Here is a 21,996-nt window from a genome sequence, read left to right on the forward strand (position 1 = left end):
ATTGGAATAAACACATTTATGATAACATCATGTTCTTTACACTTGTTGTAAATCACCTTTGAAGGCCAAGAACTTGTAAGTATAATTTGTTTGAAAGCAACAAGAAGAGCATGAAGGACATGGCTTGGTTCTAAGGCTGTGATAAATCCTGACTGATTCATGAAAGCTATGATGAATGGGATGCGAGCTACCACTCATAACATGGGAACTTTGTAGAGGATGCAACGATACACTTGTAATCAAAGACATGAAGATTTTTCAATCAATATTAAGAGATCACCAAATGCACAGAAAATGCCACATCCTATAATTTATGTAACATGAAGTCAAATACTACACATCTTGCAAGAAACGAAGGACATGAATACATTTTGCTTCTACAACAAGAGTCCAAAGTGAGATGAATGTAACAATGCTCCCCAACAAGTTCCAAAATATGAATAAAGGCATTCAAACCCACAAGCAATAGAAATCAAGAAGGAATACATAGTTTGATTGCAGTTAAGCATGCAAGGATTCTCAGCAAGTGCAAGAAGCATCACGACTTCCCTTTATTCAACTATAGTCGACTTGTGAATAAATATCATGGCTGCCTACACATGTTGAAGGTCAACACAATGAATATGATAAGATGATTGATGGATGTGTGGGAAAGATATCAACAATGAATGTAACCCATTCAGTAGTCAACCTCTGTTCATAGATAAGCTCTTTCTTCTACCTGTAGGAAATGGTGGTGGATTTGTAATGAATACAACACGCGCATGATGACTTTGTCAAAAGGAAGGAATGAAGGAGGGAAATAATATTTCTATTATCAACAATGATTCCACTCCAAGAAATACATCAATCGCCTACAAGCAGAATGGTCCAACGACACTGTCAAAGTCCCAATTCACATTCAACGTGTTAGTTATAACCAGGAGACTCGTTATGCATACAATAGATATCTATGAGCGAGTACCAAAGAATCACAGTAGATGTCAACATCTATATGCAAAGCAGGAGATTCGTTAGTGCACTATGATCCACCTACAGAACACAATAAGTAGTGCATGACAATCTACCTGTATAAAGCAGCGGATAATTCAATCCACAAGCTACTATGCAATGCCACTTGATTCGCAACATTTATGCAAGCGGACATAAGGCATTTTTAAATATTCCAAGAATACCCCCGCACATGCACCGTAACTTGTATACACATAGGTACACGAAAGGGGTAAGTGAAATCCTAAACCCGCATAGGCCCCGACAAGCGTGTTGTAGGAATACACGTGATATCCAGGGATATTGCACGATTCAATAAACCTGATCCTCATAAGAAGGTAAATAGGAGTCGACAAGGTTAAAAAAATAATCATAAAAGGCCCCCCAAACACCCGCATGGGCCCCGACGAGTGTGTTATTAGTATACATGTGACGTCTAGGGATTCTTCGTGGGTCAATAAGTAAATTCAAACTCAAACTCATTCCTTCTATGCGGATCAATAGGAGTCGACAGGGTTCGAACCATCAAATAAATATATGATTGTGGCAATCGGTATATTTATTTTAATACATTCATATTAGGCGTTCAAGGAATATAATCAAGAGAATTTACTAATAAAGGCACAAAGCCTGTGAGAAATCCGATCCTCGGTCAACAGCTTGGTCGAGTTGATAAGGTTCAGTCCATAAATGAAAATGACCCCATACACCCCGATGATGGCCGCATTGAATGCAAATCCCAACCTGAGGGGTCCATTTTAAATAATTTAAAATGACACAAATGCCTGAAAACCAAAAATATCAAAATCCCAAAAATTAAATATTTAAAAATTCAAAAATCCAACAATTCAAACACTTAAAGAAAAACTTATCCACCCTTCATAACTGTTTGTCGAGGTAGACAAATTAAAATTTACTTTAGCTTTCATAAAGTTAATGCCTAATCAAAAATATCACTAGGATCAATTCTCAAGCAATTTCCTGCCAGCAAAGACATGGTATACATCCTCTAACAGCTGTTTTTCCACTAAATGGCACTGCAAGATAAACGGTTATGACCCAGGGCCCTCTGAACTGAGTGGTTTTATTATCAAATAGCAAAACAAAATACCGGTTATGATCAGAGCCAATACTCTCTTTAGTGGCGTCAAATCCTTGAGATATGAATCAATATGATATAATCGATAGAGCACAAAGCCCTCTGTTAGCTAGGGTGAATTCAAATTTGTCTCCTTAGATAATTACCCACCCAGAACTACAAGGTCCCCTTGGACGAAGCAACCCATGGCTACAAATAAGGATCCTTTTGTCAGGTTGGGCCGACTACCTCCTCTGACTAAGCAGACCGGGGACCACGATGGACCGGGACGACGGAACCATGGGATCTATATCGAGCCCATCATCCATTCCCCCATCATCCGCTTTAAGTACAGGATGGTGAAATTTCCAATTTTAAATATCAAACTTTCCAAATTTTACAACCATTCCAAATATGTATGCTGCTACTATATATCATATACTACGTATTTCTACATATCTGATTGATGAGTAGCCTTAATCGAAAGTTCTCTCTTGTTATCGAGAGGGGTAATTAACGATAGGGGCTTGTGCCTATAGGAAACCAAAACTTAGATCTAAAGTCCTCATAAAATGTGGGCAAAATCTATGGATAGTGTCTTATCTACAAACTCATCTGCCTTCCTAAAATTTACCCCGTAACTTAATCCATTTAAACTCCCCCGAAGAAAGAAAGCAAACATTCGGGCGGACGCCGGGGTAGAATTTTCGGAGCCCACAATACTATACCTTTATTCATGTAAGAACTAGTTGTATTCATGATATATAGTTATTTTATTCTATTACTTTATGCATTCTTCATGTCATACACTTGAAAAGTCTCTTTCATTAATAACGAAAGGGGCTTAAATATATGCCTTTATATAGCTCATAAATACCGAGGTGAACAAGTCAAATGATGGTCATGGGGATCACCTCTATTGATTAAAGGAGTACCCAAACATAGAGGCACTATACCAGCATGATGGTTATTGACTAAACAAGAATGACATGGTGTAAGAATGATGTGTCATCAAGACATTAAGAAATATTCATTTTTTTTAGGCAATTTTCCTTTGGTTCTCTTCAGCATAGGGTATGAAAAAAAATAAGGTGTTACACTTCCACAAAAGCTCATCAAGTGTTTTTCAATTCTAGGATACCAGCTAGCCAATTAAATTTGTCCATGTTATTAAAACTTTTGTTAAGTTTCTTCTATGTAAACTTTTTTTATACTATATAAGTTTACTTAAATATATAAAATTATATATTTTTAATATTGTAAATTATTATTATTTATAATTATCAAAATTTTCCCATGATAATCTTTGTGAAATTAATGATTCAGAAGAAAAATTAGCAGAAAACATATTGAAATTAAATATGCCTACCAATTTGGTCGACATATTAAGTAGACTTCAAACTTGTTCATGCAGTTCTCCATGTCTAAGGAGACATCTCTGAAGCGCCGCACCCATACCCTCACCATGGAATCCATCTCCTACTTCTCTTCTGCACTTATGAGAAAGGCCTTCATCATCTCAAGCTCCTCAATTGTATAAGTTATTTCCCTCCGAACACCCAACAAAAGGCTCGTTTTCCTTTGATGCCTGATTATTCAGGTTTGTTAGATTTGAACTTATCACTCCCTGCACGAATGAAGTGATAACATTCTGAGCTAGTGCCTCGGCCATATCAGCTTGTTCTCATTCTTCTGGAGATGAAGAAGAGCTACTGGGCTATTTATAATCTTTTAGAAATGATTAATACTTGAAAGCTAAGAATAGTTCATTAAATTAATCAAGTAATGCCAAAAGTGTACTTAAAGTAAACACAATGCATAAGATAAAAAAGAGAAATTGATGACTGTGAGGGGAGCTTTGCTATGGTTTTTTCTTCTCCTTTGCGATTTTGCTCTCTCGCCCATCGCAGCCTCCTCCGACTTTGCAAGAGGTTCTCTTTTTCCTTCTCCACCATGGACATCTCCACTTACACCACTGACTTTCCTCTTCTTCCTTCTGGAAAGGGTGGTGCTATCCCCTCCATTCCTCGTGACTGGAACTCCATTTTTGCGCCAAGGGAAGCTGTGTCCGGTAACATACCGCTATACTTCTTCCCTTATGAACCGGAGATCATTCCTTTTTCTGGGGAGAAACTGTCAATTGGAGCTCAAGACTGGAGCTTGTGCCTTGTTGGATACTCGTTGGGGAGGAGACCTTACTATGAAACTCTGCTTGGAGCGATCAAAAAACTTTGGTCGCTCAAAGGTTCGCTTAATCTTATTTCCCTTAGTGATGGTTTCTTTCTGCTGCGATTCACCTCTCATGAAGATTTGGATATGGTCTGGCATAGAGGGGTTTGGTTTCTTCTCGGTAAACCTTTTGTCTTACAGAAATGGCACCCTAGGTTCTGACCAAAAAGGGAAAATTTTACCAACATCCCAATATGGGTTAAGATTCATGACCTTCCGCTTGCATGTTGGAATTCTGAAGGCATTTCTAGAATTGCTAGTAAGATTGGCATCCCCCTTGCGGTAGACTCTTTGACTACTAAAAAAACTCAACTCACCTATGCTAGAGTGTGTGTCCAAGTTGATTGTGAGGCCAAATATCCTGAGAAAATCACTATTTCTCTGGATGGTGATGTTTTCAATCTTAAGGTCCAATACGAGCGGAGGCCTTCACCTTGTGAATTCTGTAAGTCTTTGGTGCAAAACAAACAGACCAAGCAGCAAGCACGTCTATGTAACACACCACTTGGAATGTCAGATGACCTTATATTGCCAAACAAATTGCGCTTTTGCAATTAGGACATAAAATACACCTAAATAGAGACCACTCGCAGTCAAATCGAATTAGTACAATTTAAAGGGGCTAATCGACACTTGAAATTGAAGTACGACATCGCCTAAATGATGTTCGATCATAGAACTGATTTCATTGTTGCATTCAAAACATCGTCGACATCCAAAAGCTACATTTTACTTGTTCAATTATGGTCTTCAAAGGCGGCGCCACGAATACTAAAGTGACGATATACAAAATATGAAAATTTGCATGAAACATTTCAAAAACGACGTTCAATCACAAAACAGAATTTGTTATTGTTTTTGGCATCATCAATACTGAAAATACACTATTAATTTGCTCAAAAAAAAAATCATGTTCGCAAATCAGTGCGAGTTTCAATGAATTCACACATATTTTTAGAAAATTCACATGAATCAAGGTCATTTTGTTTGATTAACAAATTAAGATTAGCAAAAATTAATCTTACTACTAATAATAGTGAAGCATTATGAACATTGCCAGTAGATTTAACCAAAATTGGAATGAAAAAAAAAATCACATCATAATTAATTTACCTTGCTCTGTTCAAGTATCTGGTAAGTTCTTGAGAATCCGCTTGAGCTGAGAGTTAAGTCTCTATTTTAAACCTTGCAAGCGCGGAGCTTAATCAAGCGTGTAGCCTCCTTATTAAAACGAGAGCATACAAGAGTCTTGCGACCTCTTCCGGTTGCTGCCTTCATGCACATGCTCCCAAAAAGCCTTTCCTCAACCTCACAATCAACTGCTGAAGTTTCGGAAGCTACACTCTATTGTTTTTACTCTCCCGAACTCCTCTTCGACTACTGTAGCCAACGCCTTATCCAACTGCAAGCCACAAAATCTTAAACTCCTTACTTTCATAACTCTCTGTTTTGTCCATCTCAAACACACTAGCACTTCACGATCAGATTATCTCACGCTCGTCCCTTCTCTACCTTCACATCTTCATTCTAGCTTCAATTGAACTCAACAACGTACAGCAATAGAATTTTTTAATTCATTTAATCGCATGCCTTCTTATAGCCCAAACCTGTGAACTAACGGCTGAAAGCAAAACATGTTTTCCACATGAAACTGCAATTGCAATCCCTTTTCTTTTCTCCAGTCAACCTATTTTCCCACTCTTGCTTCACGTGAGAATCTATAGTTCTTTTCCTTTTTATACAACATAAGGTAAAAAATAGCTTTCTTTTATGTTTTAAAAAAACATATTCTCAAATTTTCTCCACCTCCAATTGCATTCACATGAATTTTTCTTTCCCTGCTACCATTTCTACTCTTTTTTTTATCTTGTTCTTTTCATTTTTGTTTATATTGGCTACTATTAGTAATAAATTAATTTGAATGCTTCTACTTATGTTAAAACCATTATCATGTTTTCTCATTCAATTACACATATGTACTAATTACTATTAGTACATCATAGCAGTTATTTTTATCAATTAATGTTATTTGCTATGTCTACTACTATTTTTGTATAGATATATGTGTATATATGAGAGTAAGATGAAATGGGAAGAAGATTTAAAAAAATGGAAGGAAGGAGGCTTTTGCTAAAGATGACAGTCACATTTTTTTTCATTATTAGCCAACAAAATCTGATGTGAGCCGACGGTACTCGAATTCCAAGGCTCATACATTAAATACCTTTTTTTTACTAGTTATTCATTTACGATTATTACTCTGTTCATCTCTTTTTTTTACCTTCATTTAATTTCAATAAGCATTTAACGGTAAATCATTTATATTCATTTGTGTTGATTAATATGTGTGTGTGTAGAACTATGTTTGTATCTCAAAAAAAAGAGAGAAAAAGGATGAAGAAAGAGAGAGAGAGAGAGAGAGAGAGAGAGAGAGAGAGATTTCAAAAAAATGAACGAGGATAAAAATTAGAGGTTAACAAGATCGAAAAAAATGCAAACAAAAAAAGAGGGATTCTTTGTGATTTGTGCATTTTTATAATTCCTGTATTTTATACGTTTTACCACCTCATCGCCATTGAACTCGCCACAGAATGTATAAACACTCTCTAAACTTTGAGATCCCACTTTCGACGCTTGCAGCGTAGCGAGCAACCACCTATACTCGCTTTTCTTAATGCGATGGTAGGAAGCTCATTGTATTATTTGTGACGAGGCCGGTGATCCTCAAAAGTTATGTTGTCAGTATTCACAACAAATCGAGGAACCCCATATACACGCTTTTCTTATTGTGGTGGGAAGGAACTCGGTGTGGCACTTACGATGAACGAGGCAAGCCTTGTGCGCACTTTTCTTAGCACGACAGGGAAAACTATAAGTACCAGTAAGTGCTCGTGTAACATGGTGGGGGAAAAATTGCATTTTCAAATAGTTACTTTTGAAGACCCATGCATGCCCTTCGGGGGATGATGGGGGTTGAAGACTAGGTTGCGGTGTCCCTCAACACCGACCGTACATGTCTTTCGTGATGTGGCAGACAGGCTAAGACTCCAATGATTTCCACTAAAATTGGGATATTCCATGATGCTGCCGAAATTTTATTTGAAGATCCTTATATCTTAAACGAATAGCAAGGACCCAACATTTACTCAAATGAATAAGTACAAGAGACTTAAATTGAATTGGAACCTAAAATTGAACAAATTGTATTTGAATCTAATTCGGACCACAGAGTACTTGACTTGGATAGTTGGGAACTCAAACTTGACATTGAACTGAATATGAGCTTGATCATAATTGAATGACATGGAGTACAATTTAAAATAAAACTTGTTATTTGACAAAATAACAACATGCGAACAAGAATTAAGTGGAAGAAACAAAGACATGCTTATCGTGAATAAAACAAATTTTTTATGGTGGTTATGAAATGATCATTTTAATTGGGATGAGGTTATTGATGAATATGACATCAGGCTCATCATGCAAATTGTAAGACACCTTTGAGAGCAAAGAACTTGCAAGCATAATTTGTTTGCAGGTAACAAGAAAATTTTGAAAAATATGGCTTGGTTTCAAAGCCATGATATGAGGGCTTTGGAGCATGATGGTTCATTTATAATGTTGGACCTGACGCATCCCTAAGAACCAACCAATATGAATTGTAGGAACGTGGCAATCTACCTACAATATATCATGCAAAAATCTCTAATAAGTGATATAGTTGATTCATAAAGGCTATGTTAGTTGGAATGCAAATCTCTAATTAACAATAGTACTATTATTGTCATTCATAGCTTGGATCAACCGACGACGTGATGGAAAAGCTATGTTGAATGCAGGTGGTTGTTTAGAGGTAGAAAGAAGAAATAAACAACCAACATTATGCATGAAAAATGCATGCTACCTGTAAGAAAAGGAAGAGACCATCAAGAAATAGATTCTAACTATTATCAATGGCAATCAACGAGTGGACTAATGCACTAATTCAATGTCATTTAGCTACATGATGAAGCTGAATGCACTAAACCCTTGTAAGTGATAATAAAGAACTTGCAATGAATTTGATGATTCATTAGCTGATATACATTAAGGAGCTAATAATGAATGTAACTCAACTACTATTCAAATGGCAGAATTTAGGTGAGAAAATCGATCTGTATGCAAATGAAGACAAGGGATAAAATTTCACAATGATGAATCTTATTCTCATGTGGATGTTTGTGCGTGGTGTAATTCATAACGAAAGATAAAGTTCTACATTATGTTGGATATCTACAGACAAATGTATAATACCTATCACACACATAGTAATCTGCTCACGGGTGATGATGGATAAGGTGCAGTAGATACCAGTTCAACTTCACATTTAATGAAGAATGATTATCAAGCAATCATTATGATCCTTTACAATTAGAAGTGAGTGACATGCCGCAATTACAAGCACCCACAATCCATTGTAGAAGACCCATCGTGCACTCAACATGTCACCTACGGTTAAAATACATAAAGGTCATGATAAGGATGAACTACTATGAGCCACCGTAAAAGACCCACAATATATCTAAAAATTCCTCCACACATGCACTATAATATATATGCACATGAACACAAATATGAAAGTGTATATATAATCACACACCATTACGGGCCCAGATAAGTGTGTTATGGGTATACACTTAACGTCTAAGGCAGTTAATTCGGTCAAGAAATGAACTTAAGTTCAAGTCCAATCCTTCTAATTCATAGGACATAAATCGACACGACTTGAACCATTAAAAAAATTTACTATCATAATGTTGAATGATATATTTATTTTCATACATCCATATTAGCCCTTTAAGGTTTATGAGCAATGAAATTTTCCCAACAAAAGCACAATGTGACAAAGACCCCAATCCTCTTTCAGGAAATGAACAAAGTCAATAAGATTCAATCCACAAATAAAAATGTCAAAATGTTACTCTAATAATGGTTGTGTTGAACATAGATCTCAACCAAAGGAGTTAATTCCAAATATTCAAATACCATCCAAATAACCAAAAAATTCAATACTCCAATAATATACTAAAATTCAAAATATTAAAATTGAAATCAATCTTCAATTGATTAAAGGAAAATCCATCTGCTCTCCATAATAGTTTACAAAGGTGGACAAATTTGAAAATAACTTTAGCTCACAAAGAGATAATATATTATCAAGAATATCTCTAGGATTCATTCTCAAATAGTCTCAAGACAGTGAGAATTTGGCACAAGTCCTCTAACAGATGGTTTTACCTCCAAATGCTATCACAAGTAAACGATTATGATCAGGGCCCTCTAAACTGGGTTATTTGCTGCCAAATGGCACCACTATATTATGATCATTACTAGAGTCCTTATGTTCTCCAATGAAACTAAATCCTTGAGATATGAATCAATATAATATAAACGATAGGGCATAAAGCCATCTATTAGCTAAGGAGGATCCAAATTTGTCCCCTTAGACAAATATTCACCTCAAGCCTTGAAGGTAACTTTGGATGACACATTACATGGATGCTGACAATAACCCTTCCATCAGATTGGGTTGTCTATATGCTCTAACTAATTAGAATGAGGACCATGATGGCCCAGGATGATGGAACCAAGGGATCCTGATTGGGTCAATCTTTCATTCCCCCCACCATCCTTTTTAAGTATAAGATGGTAAAATTTCTAATTTTAACAATCAAATTTTTAAACATCCAAACCCATTCTACTACTATATGATAGATACAAGTACTTCTACGTATCTGAGTTAAGACTAGCCTTAAAAGAAAGTTCTCTCTCATTATTAGGAGGAGTAATTAACTAAACGGGCTTGTGCCTATAAGAAAACAGAACTCAGATCATAAGGTCCTCGTTAAATGATGGAAAATCTCTTCATGTTTCTTATCTTCAAACCTAATCTACCCTCCTAAAATTTATCTTAGAACTTAATACATTAAAACTTCCCTCGAAAGCAACTGGGAGGCCGAGGAATTTTCGGAGCCTACAAACAACTCCTATGTTGTTAGACTTTATTATACAATTTTTCAGTATAGTGGCCCAATTAATAACTGATGCCTATAGTAGCTTGGTAGTATTGAAGTAAAGAAGATAAAAAATATAAGCATTTGTAGATGTTTTATAGATTGAAGGCAAAACTTTTTAAGGGACTAGTTGAGCCACAAGTGACATATGATTGTTTGTTGAGGATTAAAAATATTTTTGATGGATTGTAGTGTCTAGAGAATAGGAAGTTTTCATTAGTGGTATTTATATTTAAAAGAGAAGTAGGGTGATGTTGGGTTGGACACCAAAGATAAAAATTTCATAAGTAAAGTAAATTCTCATATTTCATTGGAAGAGTTTACCAATGTTGGATTGTATGGTGCTATGGAGCTAGACCAACTAAGTATTTTAAAGGTTACAATACTGTAGAAGCCCTCATTCCCATCAATGACCTCGACTCATGCATTTTACCGCACATCGTCATCCAGTAGATGGCCATTGGCGATATCTTATCAGGAGATTTTGCATAGCTTGCTCTTCCCGTTGTGTGCATGAATGACTTTAACGGAATGATAAGCTATATAAATACAATGATTTAATTGTTAAATATGTAAATAAGAAGGTTTGAGTACTATATTCGATTTTTTGTTGCGGCACTAAGTAATAGATTATCTTTACTCTTATGTCAACACCTAACAATTTTACTTTATGATACATATCATATATTCATCCTTTATAATTGTTCCTCCCATTTATTATTTGTTATTTAAACTTAAAAGGTTCCTCTTAAAGATTGAGCCAAAACAAAAGAATTAAGACTCTAAGAAAGCTTCGTAATCACCATAAGTGTGTGTGTTTGTATATAATAGCAGCATTCAAGAAAGTTTGACAACCTTAGATGTAGTTGTTGCACACATTTAAAGCTTGATATCACTCTATAATTTTGCTCGAAATTTTAAATTTATTGATACTAGCTTACATTTAGAACTAAATCTAGATTAACTCTATAAGTTTTGATCAATGAGTTATGAGTAATCATTTTGATAATACTATGATATTTTTAATTTTAGTTTAAATTTTATTCTTGATAGATAAATCTAACTTTAGTCATTTATATAACTATAAGTTAAAAATTTTCACTATTTTTTTTACTAATCTCAAAATATGTATGCCTCTTCTTCTACTTCCATAACAGTCATTTGTATTAAATATATTAATAGCCATTATGAAATTGTGGTGCTAGGCCAATAGAGCATTTAATACAAACTTATTATGGGTATTTATAGAATTAATCAACCACTATAATCACAAACACACATCCATGAAAGAAACGATTTATTTTGCATAAATTAAAGTTAATTCATTAAACATTCACAACAACATTATTAACCTAAGACCGGAGTCGGTTGTCCTCTCAATCAATTTAAAGTGTGTTTGGCTATATAATTCGATTAATCTTATAAGGCTTTAGAGTTTAATTTCCTAATGTTTAATTTGCTGAAGGAAAAATGTATGTGTCTAAGTTTTAATACATTAAGAATTGTATTAAAAACTTATGATTGGTTGTTTACTCCCAACTATTTAGAGATAATTTGATTGATGTGTAAAATACCCTCACTCATCAGATAAACTTGAATAAAAGTTGAAGGCAATTAATTAAGGATCATAGTGAATTATGATAGTTGAATTAAAAGCGCAGCAAAAACGTAGGAAAATGACAGTAAAAGCGCAGCAAAAGTCAAGGTCAACAAAAACACATCAAAAGTGAAAGCGCAGTAAAAGATCAGCAAAAGCGCAACAAAATGACAGCAAATTAACACAGTTTAAATTTCTAAACAAGATTCTTAAAAAAAGCACAATAAATCTCCACGTGTCCGCATTACACGTGTACAAATTTAATTGAAATCCGGACGTAGTGCTACGTCTGTACTTCGCACCAAATAATTTGCCCTCTACATTCACTTAAATTTTTGGCATGCGAAAGCAGCTGTCAAACGAAGCTACGGACACTTACTTGCACTTTAAGCTTAAAAAGGAACAAACTTTTTTTTTTTTTACCTCCCAAATAGAACGAGTGTATATTTTTTGCTAAACTAATTAGTTTTCTTCCTAAACCTAATAAGTGTGAGTTTTCTCCTCACCAACACCTTTCTTCCTTTCCATATTAAGGGATTACCGTGAGAATCCTCAACCATAGACCGAACCGAGTAGACACGATCACTCATCTTATCGAGGCTACACTCTCTTATCTCTTTACATATACTTTTACCGTTACTTTCTAACATTTTTGTTATAGGTGGAGAGCATGTCGCATTTGAAGCAGAACAAATTTTCCCACCCATCCATTCACGTTTATGATCAATATGGATAGGAATTTGTTTTAAAAATTTTGCAAAAAGGATTTCTAACGGAAAATTGGGTGGAATTTCCGGAAAAATTTTCTTTGGAAAAAAATTCTACCATAAATTTCTACTAGAATTTTCCGTCATAATTTCTACTTAAAATGACTTCCCCTATCATTTTTTATTTCTTTCCAAAGTTTTTTTACTAAATGCGTGATATTTAAAAATATTACACAAGATAAAGATAAATAACCCAAAAAAAACTCAATTGTGCATACATATTAATAAATTCACCATTGAATTTTTTTGGGGTTTATATCTAAATTTTAAAAATACATATATTTTCAATTTTATTGATTATAGGATATGCACAATGGAACAATACTCTTGAATTCTCAAAATATGGTTCACATAATATATTATTATTCAATATTCTCAATTATATTAGTTGTACTTTTGCACCTTGATAACTTGATAGAATGAGATGGTAATGTTCACATAACACATTGAAATTCAACTATGATTAAAATACCAACTGACTAGGCACTTAGCATTTTCTTACTAATGTCTATCACAACTAATATCCATTCATTAGAAATAGAAAATTCGAAACTTAAAAAAATAAATAAAAAAGTACATTGATAATTCAAGCATTAATCTTATAATAAACTTGTGTTGTGCATGACAATGCTCTTGAACTTAGAAGAAGTCTTACATGATGAGATAAATTTCAAATAAGATAGCAAATGTCCAATTTCAAGAAATGTAGGAGTGTTTGGTTGGTGGAGTAAAACATGCAAAATCAAGTCTTGTAAAAGAGGACCTTCGATATATGCTTGTAGGCCACACATTTAATCCAAAAGCTTTTATTTTAGTTTCTATCTTTCACATGAAATGTCATAAGTTTGGGTATGTTCTTATGTTTCTCCACTTCCGACTTCAATACTTCTACAAATTTCTTTGACACTGTATGAAGCCGAATATCCTGGAGGCATGGAAAAAATCCAATTCCAATGACACTTGCAAGTTGTTGGCATTTACTGAAATCAAGTTTTTGAAGAACAGGCATGCAATCCATTTGGAATTAAATTCGATATGGACTGTAAATTTTTAATATCTTCAAGTTTGGGAAACCTCCTATACTAAACGACAACTCTAGTGCCATGTTGAAATACATGGATAGAGTAAGGCAAAGCAAGTTGGGTAGAGTTTTGATGACTTTCAAGTCATCCTTTTTTTCTACATGTACACTCAATTTTGCTAAGTTACTAAGAGAGCCAAGCCAATGTGATATATTAATATTGGATGGTATTTGAAGGCTTTGGAGCAAGGAAGGAGGATTTTTTATGTTCAAATTAAATTTTCCTAATGGTTTCAGATGCTCATCAAACCTCAATGAAAGAAGAGTTCCACTTAATTTTTCTAGAGAAGCACATAAGGAGCTATATGTTTTTGGGGATGTTATATCCACTTTGATCTTTAGCTTATTCAATTGAGTTAAGTAGCCTAGTTCCCTAGCTTTTTCCATATTATTAATCTTCAAGCCCACCAATGTTTGCAGATCTTTGAGATTTCTCAACACTCCAAGTTTCATCCTAGTATTATATTTGCTAATATATGGTTCATAAAGAGAGATATGGCTTCCCATTTGAAGATGACGAAGTTGTGGAAGTTTTGCAACTGAAGAAAATAGTTGGTTTAAGCCAGCACCACGTAAGTCTAGTATCTCCAAATTTTGAAGCTTACTTAAGGATTTGGAGAAAGTACACTCTACTTTTTTTGATAAAGAACTTAGAGAAGTTCCTTTCAGGCTCAAGTATCGAAGATGCCTTAACTTTGAAAGAATTCTTAAGAAGCTACCATCTTTTGCTTCATAGTCAAATTTATAATATTCCAACACCAAGACTCTAATTAATTTGAATCTTGGAAGAAAGGCTGGGATCTTTTCAAAATCATAAATTGACAATGATGTAACATGTGATAGGTCAATGTTATTTGGTATGCCTCTAATTAGATTGCTTTCTTTCTGAAGAGATAATCGTCGAATCACATTTTCAGCTTGAAGAGTTGCTATGCTCTGCTTACCATGATATGAAACCATATTTTCCTCCATTGACTTAAAGACAATAACTTCAAGCATGACATCATGAATTCGACAGCTTTTTACCTTCCCACTCCAACCCACTTCTGACGGCAAGATAAGACTTCTACTAACCAGCTCATTGAAATAGTACTTTGCTACAACCTCTGCGCTAATGGCATATTGGTTGCTCACTAGCCTCTCAGCTACCCAGAGTCGAATCAAATTCTTGCGTTTTATGAGATGGTTCTCTGAAAAAATGCACATATATAAAAAACAGGGCTTGAGAAGGTATGGGGGGTGATTATAGCTAAGAAGCAACACCTGCTTCATGCCTTCAAGGCTTGGTTTGGTTTCAAGCATTGAGGATAAGTTGTTGAGCAAGTTAGTCCATTGCTGATGGTCGTCGAGGGTTGGCATGCTTTTGAGAACGCCGGCCATTGCAACAATGGCAAGTGGAAGTCCATCTCATTTTGCAACAACATCATTGGCTACATTCTCTAGATGCTCGGGGCAGCGCTTACCGGGATCAAACACTCTCTTTTGGAACAACTCCATTGACGTTTCTTTTGAGAGCAGTTGTAACTTGTACACGTAGTCAGCCCCACCGGCATCGGCGCAACAGTTGTTCGCAACTTCCTCTATCCGAGTTGTGACTATTAATCTGCTTTGATTGTTGTTTTCAGGTAGAGCATGTTTTATGGTCTCCCATGCAACAATGCTCCATATGTCATCCAACACTATAATATAACGCCTATTTTGTAGTGATGTTTGAAGTACTTTGATGAGATCTTCCTGACTTTGTATTTTGTCAATATCATCAATACTTTTTGTTTTGTCAGTAGAATTCTTTTGTTTTTCCTCAATATCCACTTTATGGTCAGGAGATTTGACTTGCTTGATGATGTCTCTCAGAAGTACATTTATATTGAATGTCTGTGAGATGGCAATCCAGGCGCGGCAGTCAAAGTACTCACCTGCCATTTGCAGGTCCTCATATACCCTTTTTGCGAGAGTGGTCTTACCAAGTCCTCCCATGCCGAACACAGAGATGACCCTACGTTGTTGCTCATCCCTAATGAGTAAATTTGTAAGATTTTTTCTAGGTTCATCAATACCCACCAATTGAGCCTCTTGCATGAATAAGGCACTGAGTCGATGGTCGATGAAGCGGGGGCTCATTGAGCTAGAAATATTATAGGAGCCAGAAACTATTGGAGTAATGCCATAACGCAATTGACAATCACTTATGTGAGCAATCCTATATTTGAGGTCTTGAATCTCTGCTGTAATCTCATGGCGAACAGGTAACGTGCAAAGCGCTTGAAGCCGACAATCCAACCAATCTAAAAAATTGCTGCAATGAAACAACAAATAAGGTTAAGCAGTGCTCGTTTAGAAATTTGATTGTTAATAACAAGTTATGGGTTCAAACATATCTAAAATTTCACTAATGATAATAGTGATCTAATATTAAGGTTGCTCTAAATTTATTAAAAAACATTTATTAAGTTTAATAAATTTAATTAAATGATTTTTTAGTCTACTCATTTGATAATGACGAATTAGGTTTAATACATTTAATCATTTTTAAGATTTATTTTAAAATTTAAAATATCCACCAAAAAGCAACTAAATCTTAAGATAGGATTTATTTATTTTAAGATTTATATATTTACTGTTAATAAGGAGTTGAGTTTAATGCATATCTATATTCTAATATGGATCAATACACCCAAAGTATACAAAAATCATATTTGACATTCAAAATTAAAACTCACCAAAATATAGAGCTCACTAAGGAGGACTTGTCAAGCCATCCCGAGTATGGTACTTACATAAAGGGATGACTATAGGTTACCAATTGCAAGGACCTAATTTACCTAGTGAACTCAGACTTAATGGCTAATTAAATTAATGCATCCAAGCAAAAAAAAGAAAAAAACAATCAATGAATCCAAGCCAGTTTGTGTGAAAACTCACCAAAGCATGCAAACCAACTTTACAATAGATTTGCTCCTCATTTGAAGAACACCATACGTTCTGTGCAATTAATATTTAAATGTTAAGAAATAATTAACATAATATGGGAAGCCTTCATTAGGATTTATAATATAATTTATTCATTTTTACTTTTCTTGAAGAGTCTAGATATTTTCTTATATAAATTTGGATCAAATATTCTTTCAAGTGTTGTGAACAAAATCTATTGATAGGAACCAAAAACCAAGCAAAACAACTTCAAAATAAAGAATAAGATTAACATGGATGATACAAAGGGACTAATGGTTATACAAATTAAATGGTAATCAGATAAGCTCTTTGGAATAAACATGCAATTCCAAGAACAAGAGAACCACCTTGCAAAAGTTTAAGAACTGAATGGGCCATGCCCAAGGCAAAATTTAGATTTATTTCAATGTAATATTTATTTATTTATTTGCATTTATAGTCCCTATAGTGGAATCATAATTTGGTTACCTCTATAATGCATTTTGCATGAAAATTAGTTGTATGTAAAGCATTTTTGAACCACTCCAAGCATTTAATAGTCAATAAAACTTTTCTTTTATTGGAAACTTATACTGTACAATAGTTTTTCTTGCATGGAAAAGTAGGAATATACTTATTCATGGAGAGAAAGAGGATAATGCAGCGTTAATTACTGTAAATGATGTATACTTTGCTTCAATTTTATCTCTTACTTGTACTCATTTGAAATTATGGGATGCTAATCAGCTATTTCAGCTGTCTTCTGCTTCTTGGCATCCTCCTCCACCCAAGTGGAAAAAGGTGAACATTGATGCTTCTCTTTTAAAATCCAATAGAGCTGGTATTGGTGGAGTCTATAGAGATCACAATGGGAGGTTTATGCTTGTATTTTTCTTGATGGTGTTACATTGGGATGTAGCTCAGGTGGATTTAATGGCTATCCTTTTGTTGAAGAAGGTTATTCAAAATTGGATGCTAGAACCTAAAGGTATAATTATTGAAGGTGACAATTACAATGTTATCAAATATCTTCAAAGATCTTTTGAAGGCTCCATGGCTAGTTTCAAACATTTGTCGAATACTCATTTTTTGTTCTTAAAGGGTTTTGATCTTGTTATTTTCAATTTATCTAATAGAAAACGTAATAAGTTAGCCAATTTATTTGCTAACTTTGCTTTATTTCGCAATTTTATTTGGAATGACATTAGTAGTACTAGCATTCTTCCTTTGTTTTTTTCTTTGTTAAAGGAGGAATGTGACGGGTTGGTTTATCTTCATTAGGTTGTAATATTCTTTTTCTATTTAATGCTATTGGCATTTTCTTAAAAAAAAACCCCACTTTTCTTTTATTATATTTAAAATATGAATAGTCCAAGGGAATTTTAATGCCTATAAATATAATCTTATATGTAATAAAATTTTGTATTTATTTAATAAATTAAATTAGAGAAGTGATTCTCTTCTATTTGCTTTGTTCTTGGTTATTTTAATGTCTATATTTACTTAAACTAGATAAAGCAATTGTCCTTTCTAATCTTTAGTAAATCTTTAGTATGCTACTTCTACTTTGTAAAAATCTATTCGAATCCTTCCTCACACCTTTGTCTTAAGCATCGTCCAAGTTGCTCATTATTCAAAGCCTCACATATACCCAATCCACCACCAATTCTAATTCTCAATTTCTTGATATCCCTGAGAAATTAATCTAACCCTTTATTTACTCTAGGTCAAAAGTATAACTCCTAAGCAAATATTCTTCATCCATTTCTTGGTACTTACCCTATTTAAATTCTATATTCTAAATTGATATTTTAAATCATCCCAAACTAGCCTAAATTTGTTTAGTCCATTTATTCCTTCAACCATATCCCTTTAAGTCCCTCATCTTTTAATCACAAACTCATAATTACGTTCTTAAACTTAAAACTAAAGGCCCATAAATTTGTATGACTTTTAATATAACAAAAGGGCTACTTACCATCTTATATATTGTATTATAATAAAGAAAAGAAAAAGAAAATATGATTAAAATATTTTGACAACAAATATTAATTTTTATATGGTGGACTTGTCTCAAAGAACTTGTGAGTCAATCTTAAAAGTTTAAGATTAGTGAATCACTTACTTTTTGTAAAGGTTTCATCTTATATTAATCGCTTGGAGATCCAATATATTTTTTTTGCAAGTCTATAGTGGTGGTATAAAATTTAATTTATGAGTTTCACCAAATTAAACACTGAATCAATATCATTTTTGTCAATATAACTTTAATGTCATCTTGAGTGAAAAACTTTCTAAGGTAGCACACAACTTTAAGAAAATAAAACTTTACCACAATGCAAATAAAACCATATGCAACTTGCTTTAAGGTAGTGTTCCACCTTGAAAAAATAATAAGTATAAAATATTATATGGTAAAACTAGGGTGATATTAGATGAATGGAGAAAAGATTGAATCTTTGAAGCTGGCCGATGGAGTCATCGTGGATGACTCTGTACAAATTTGGGAACACTTCGAGAAATTGATTGTGGTATGAATTAAGGTATTCGAAGGTGAAGAACAAGGTTAAGAAAGGGGATGGGGTCTAGAAAATTGGATTTAGTTTTGGATTTAAGTGCAATAGTGTGGTTTGGAAGGCGCTAAGAGATATAAATCTAATGGGAAGCTATCCATGGTTGAAAGAGATTGATAAGTTTCCTGTTGATGTGCCCAATTAAGATTGAAACTATTAACTATACTTTGAGCATAAAAATTAGTTCTTCTTTTCCTTTTTAATTATATGAGGCATGCTGTTGGAATTCCTCACCTTCCTCACATAAACAAGTTTTCAATGCTACTAAAGTTAGTAGGCCCAAGTCTCCTTGAATGCAAAAATCTTGAAAATGAGTTTGAATTGTAGGTTTACCTCATTGAGGACATATAAGTATATGTTGGTTGCGATTCGATGTATCCTAAAGTAAAAAATAGTTCATCTAATGGTTTAAATTCAAATTAATATATGGAATGAATGAATTGATGATAATTAAAAAAAAAAAACAAAATAATATGAGAGTGTAAATTAAAATTAAAGCATGCCAAATTTAAAGTTGTTTTACAATTTTAGCCTATTTCCACTAGAAAAAAACTTAATGAGGTGGCGTATCACTTAAAGAGAGAAGAAGATGATCAAGGTTGTAAGATATCTCACTCATGTCCTCTATTTAGGGAGTTCCATACTTCAATAATTTTAGGCTTCGTTTGGGATGACTTTCTTATTGCTTCTTAAAGCGACTTTATAGTTAAAAAAAAAATTTAATTTTTGTACTAAAAAATTGCTTTAAGAAGAAGGAAGAAAGCTATCCAAATGAAGCCTTAGAAGCTTACAAAAGATAAATGTTTGAAAAGTCTCTGTCATCAACAAGAAAGGGACAAAATGCCGAGGTGAACAAGCTAAATGATGGTCAAGGAGATTTTTTTTTTTTTGAAGAAATGCAGAATTGCATTAATTATAAAATAAAGATTATAATTAACTCTACTGATTATAGGAGTGCCCAACATAGAGGTACTATAGCAACATGATGGCTATTGACTAAACAAGGATGACATGGTCTAAGAATGATTTGTCATCAAGACATTAATAATTTATATATATATATTTTTTAATATTATATATATATATATATATATATATATATATATATATATATATATATATATATCTATTATATATATATATATATATATATATATATTAAATATGATGTGTCAATTTTGTCTTGGTTCTCTATTGAAGAGGGTATGAGAAAAATTAGGTGTTACACTTCCAAAAGCTCATCGTCAACTTTGAGCTCATCAAGAGCTTTCAATTCTAGGATACCAGCTAGCCAATTAAATTTGTCCATGTCATCAAAACTTTTGTTAAGTTTCTTCTATGAAACTTTTTTTTATACTATATAAGTTTATTTAAATATATAAAATTATATATTTTTAAACTGTAAATTATTATTATTTATAATTATCATAATTTTCCCAAGATAATCATTGTGAAATTAATGATTCAGAAAAAACATTAGCAGCAAACATATTGAAATGAAATATGCGTACCAATTTGGTCGACGTTTTAAGTAGATTTCAAACTTGTCCAAGCAGTTCTCCATGTCCAAGGAGACCTCTCTAACGCGCCGCACCCATACCCTCGCCATGGAATCCGTCTCCTGCTTCTCTTCTGCACTTCTGAGAAAGGCCTTCATCATCTCAAGCTCCTCAATTATATAGGTGATTTCTCCCCGAACACCCAGCAAAAGGCCCGCTTCCTTTAATGCCAGATTATTCAGGTTTGTCAGATTTGAACTTATCACTCCCTGCACGAATGAAGTGATGACGTTCTGAGCTAGTGCCTCCGCCATATCAGCTTATCTCTCGCTCATCTGGAGATGAAGAAGAGCTACTGTTCTATTTATAGTCTTTGAGAAGGAATTAGTACTTCAAAGATAAGAATAGTTCTTTAAATTAATGAAGTGGAACTGAGTTTCTTAGATTGAAAATTGAAAATAACCTGAAATGTAAAATCAACTACAAGCATATTTTTCTCTTTTGATTAATCGAGTCCGAGCAGTTATTTTTTAGTTGAGCCTAATTAGTAATATTTCAAAAAATAATAGTTTTATACTTTTATTAAATGTTTGCATATGCCAAAAATGTACTTAAAGTAATAAACACAATGCATAATGTAAATAAGAGAAATTGTCCTTCCAGAAAGCAAGTTGTTCCTTCCTTTGGTCTTAGCCAACTCATTATTCTTTCCTTCGTTGGCGTTCAAGGCATCATACTTACGCAGCATCTTTGATGCTTAAATTCATCGGAAAGTAATAGTTCTCAGAACTTTTGAATCAGTTCACTCTATATGAGCAAGAAAGCATTAATCTTATTGAATACGATTCCTGTTTTTTTTAAGAAAAGCAAAAAAATGCTTTATTAATAACTAAAAAATGGATATATCCTAACAGCATTTGATTCCTCCTTTAACAAATTAATAAAAGAAAGAGGAACCATATTCATGACTAAATCATCCCAAAAGAAAGAATTAAAAATTGCATAGTTAGCACAAAGATCCGCTAAATTATTTTTTTCCCTTTTCACACAATCAAAATAACAAAGTTGAAATCTTTGATAAAGGAAAGATCTCCCAAGTCGTTTCCACCTTTCCTAACAATACTTTGAATGAAACTGATGACATTTTTATTGTCTCCTTCTATGATTATGCCGTTGTAAGCAAACATCTAATCTTTAA

General features: G+C 33.7%; 1 protein-coding gene across 1 annotated transcript; it reads right to left on the reverse strand.

Annotated features, from left to right (window-relative positions):
* Positions 1-13,304: 13,304 nt before the first annotated feature.
* On the reverse strand, positions 13,305-21,112 carry LOC110115803 (disease resistance protein Pik-2-like). The gene is given in 2 exon segments (XM_028699114.1): positions 13,305-16,091; positions 20,811-21,112. Coding segments are annotated over 2 exon segments (2,655 nt in total). The 3' UTR covers positions 13,305-13,738.
* Positions 21,113-21,996: the final 884 nt, after the last annotated feature.

This window comes from Dendrobium catenatum, unplaced genomic scaffold (assembly GCF_001605985.2).
Source record: "Dendrobium catenatum unplaced genomic scaffold, ASM160598v2 fragScaff_scaffold_1220, whole genome shotgun sequence".
In the NCBI taxonomy this organism is placed as follows: Eukaryota; Viridiplantae; Streptophyta; class Magnoliopsida; order Asparagales; family Orchidaceae; genus Dendrobium; species Dendrobium catenatum.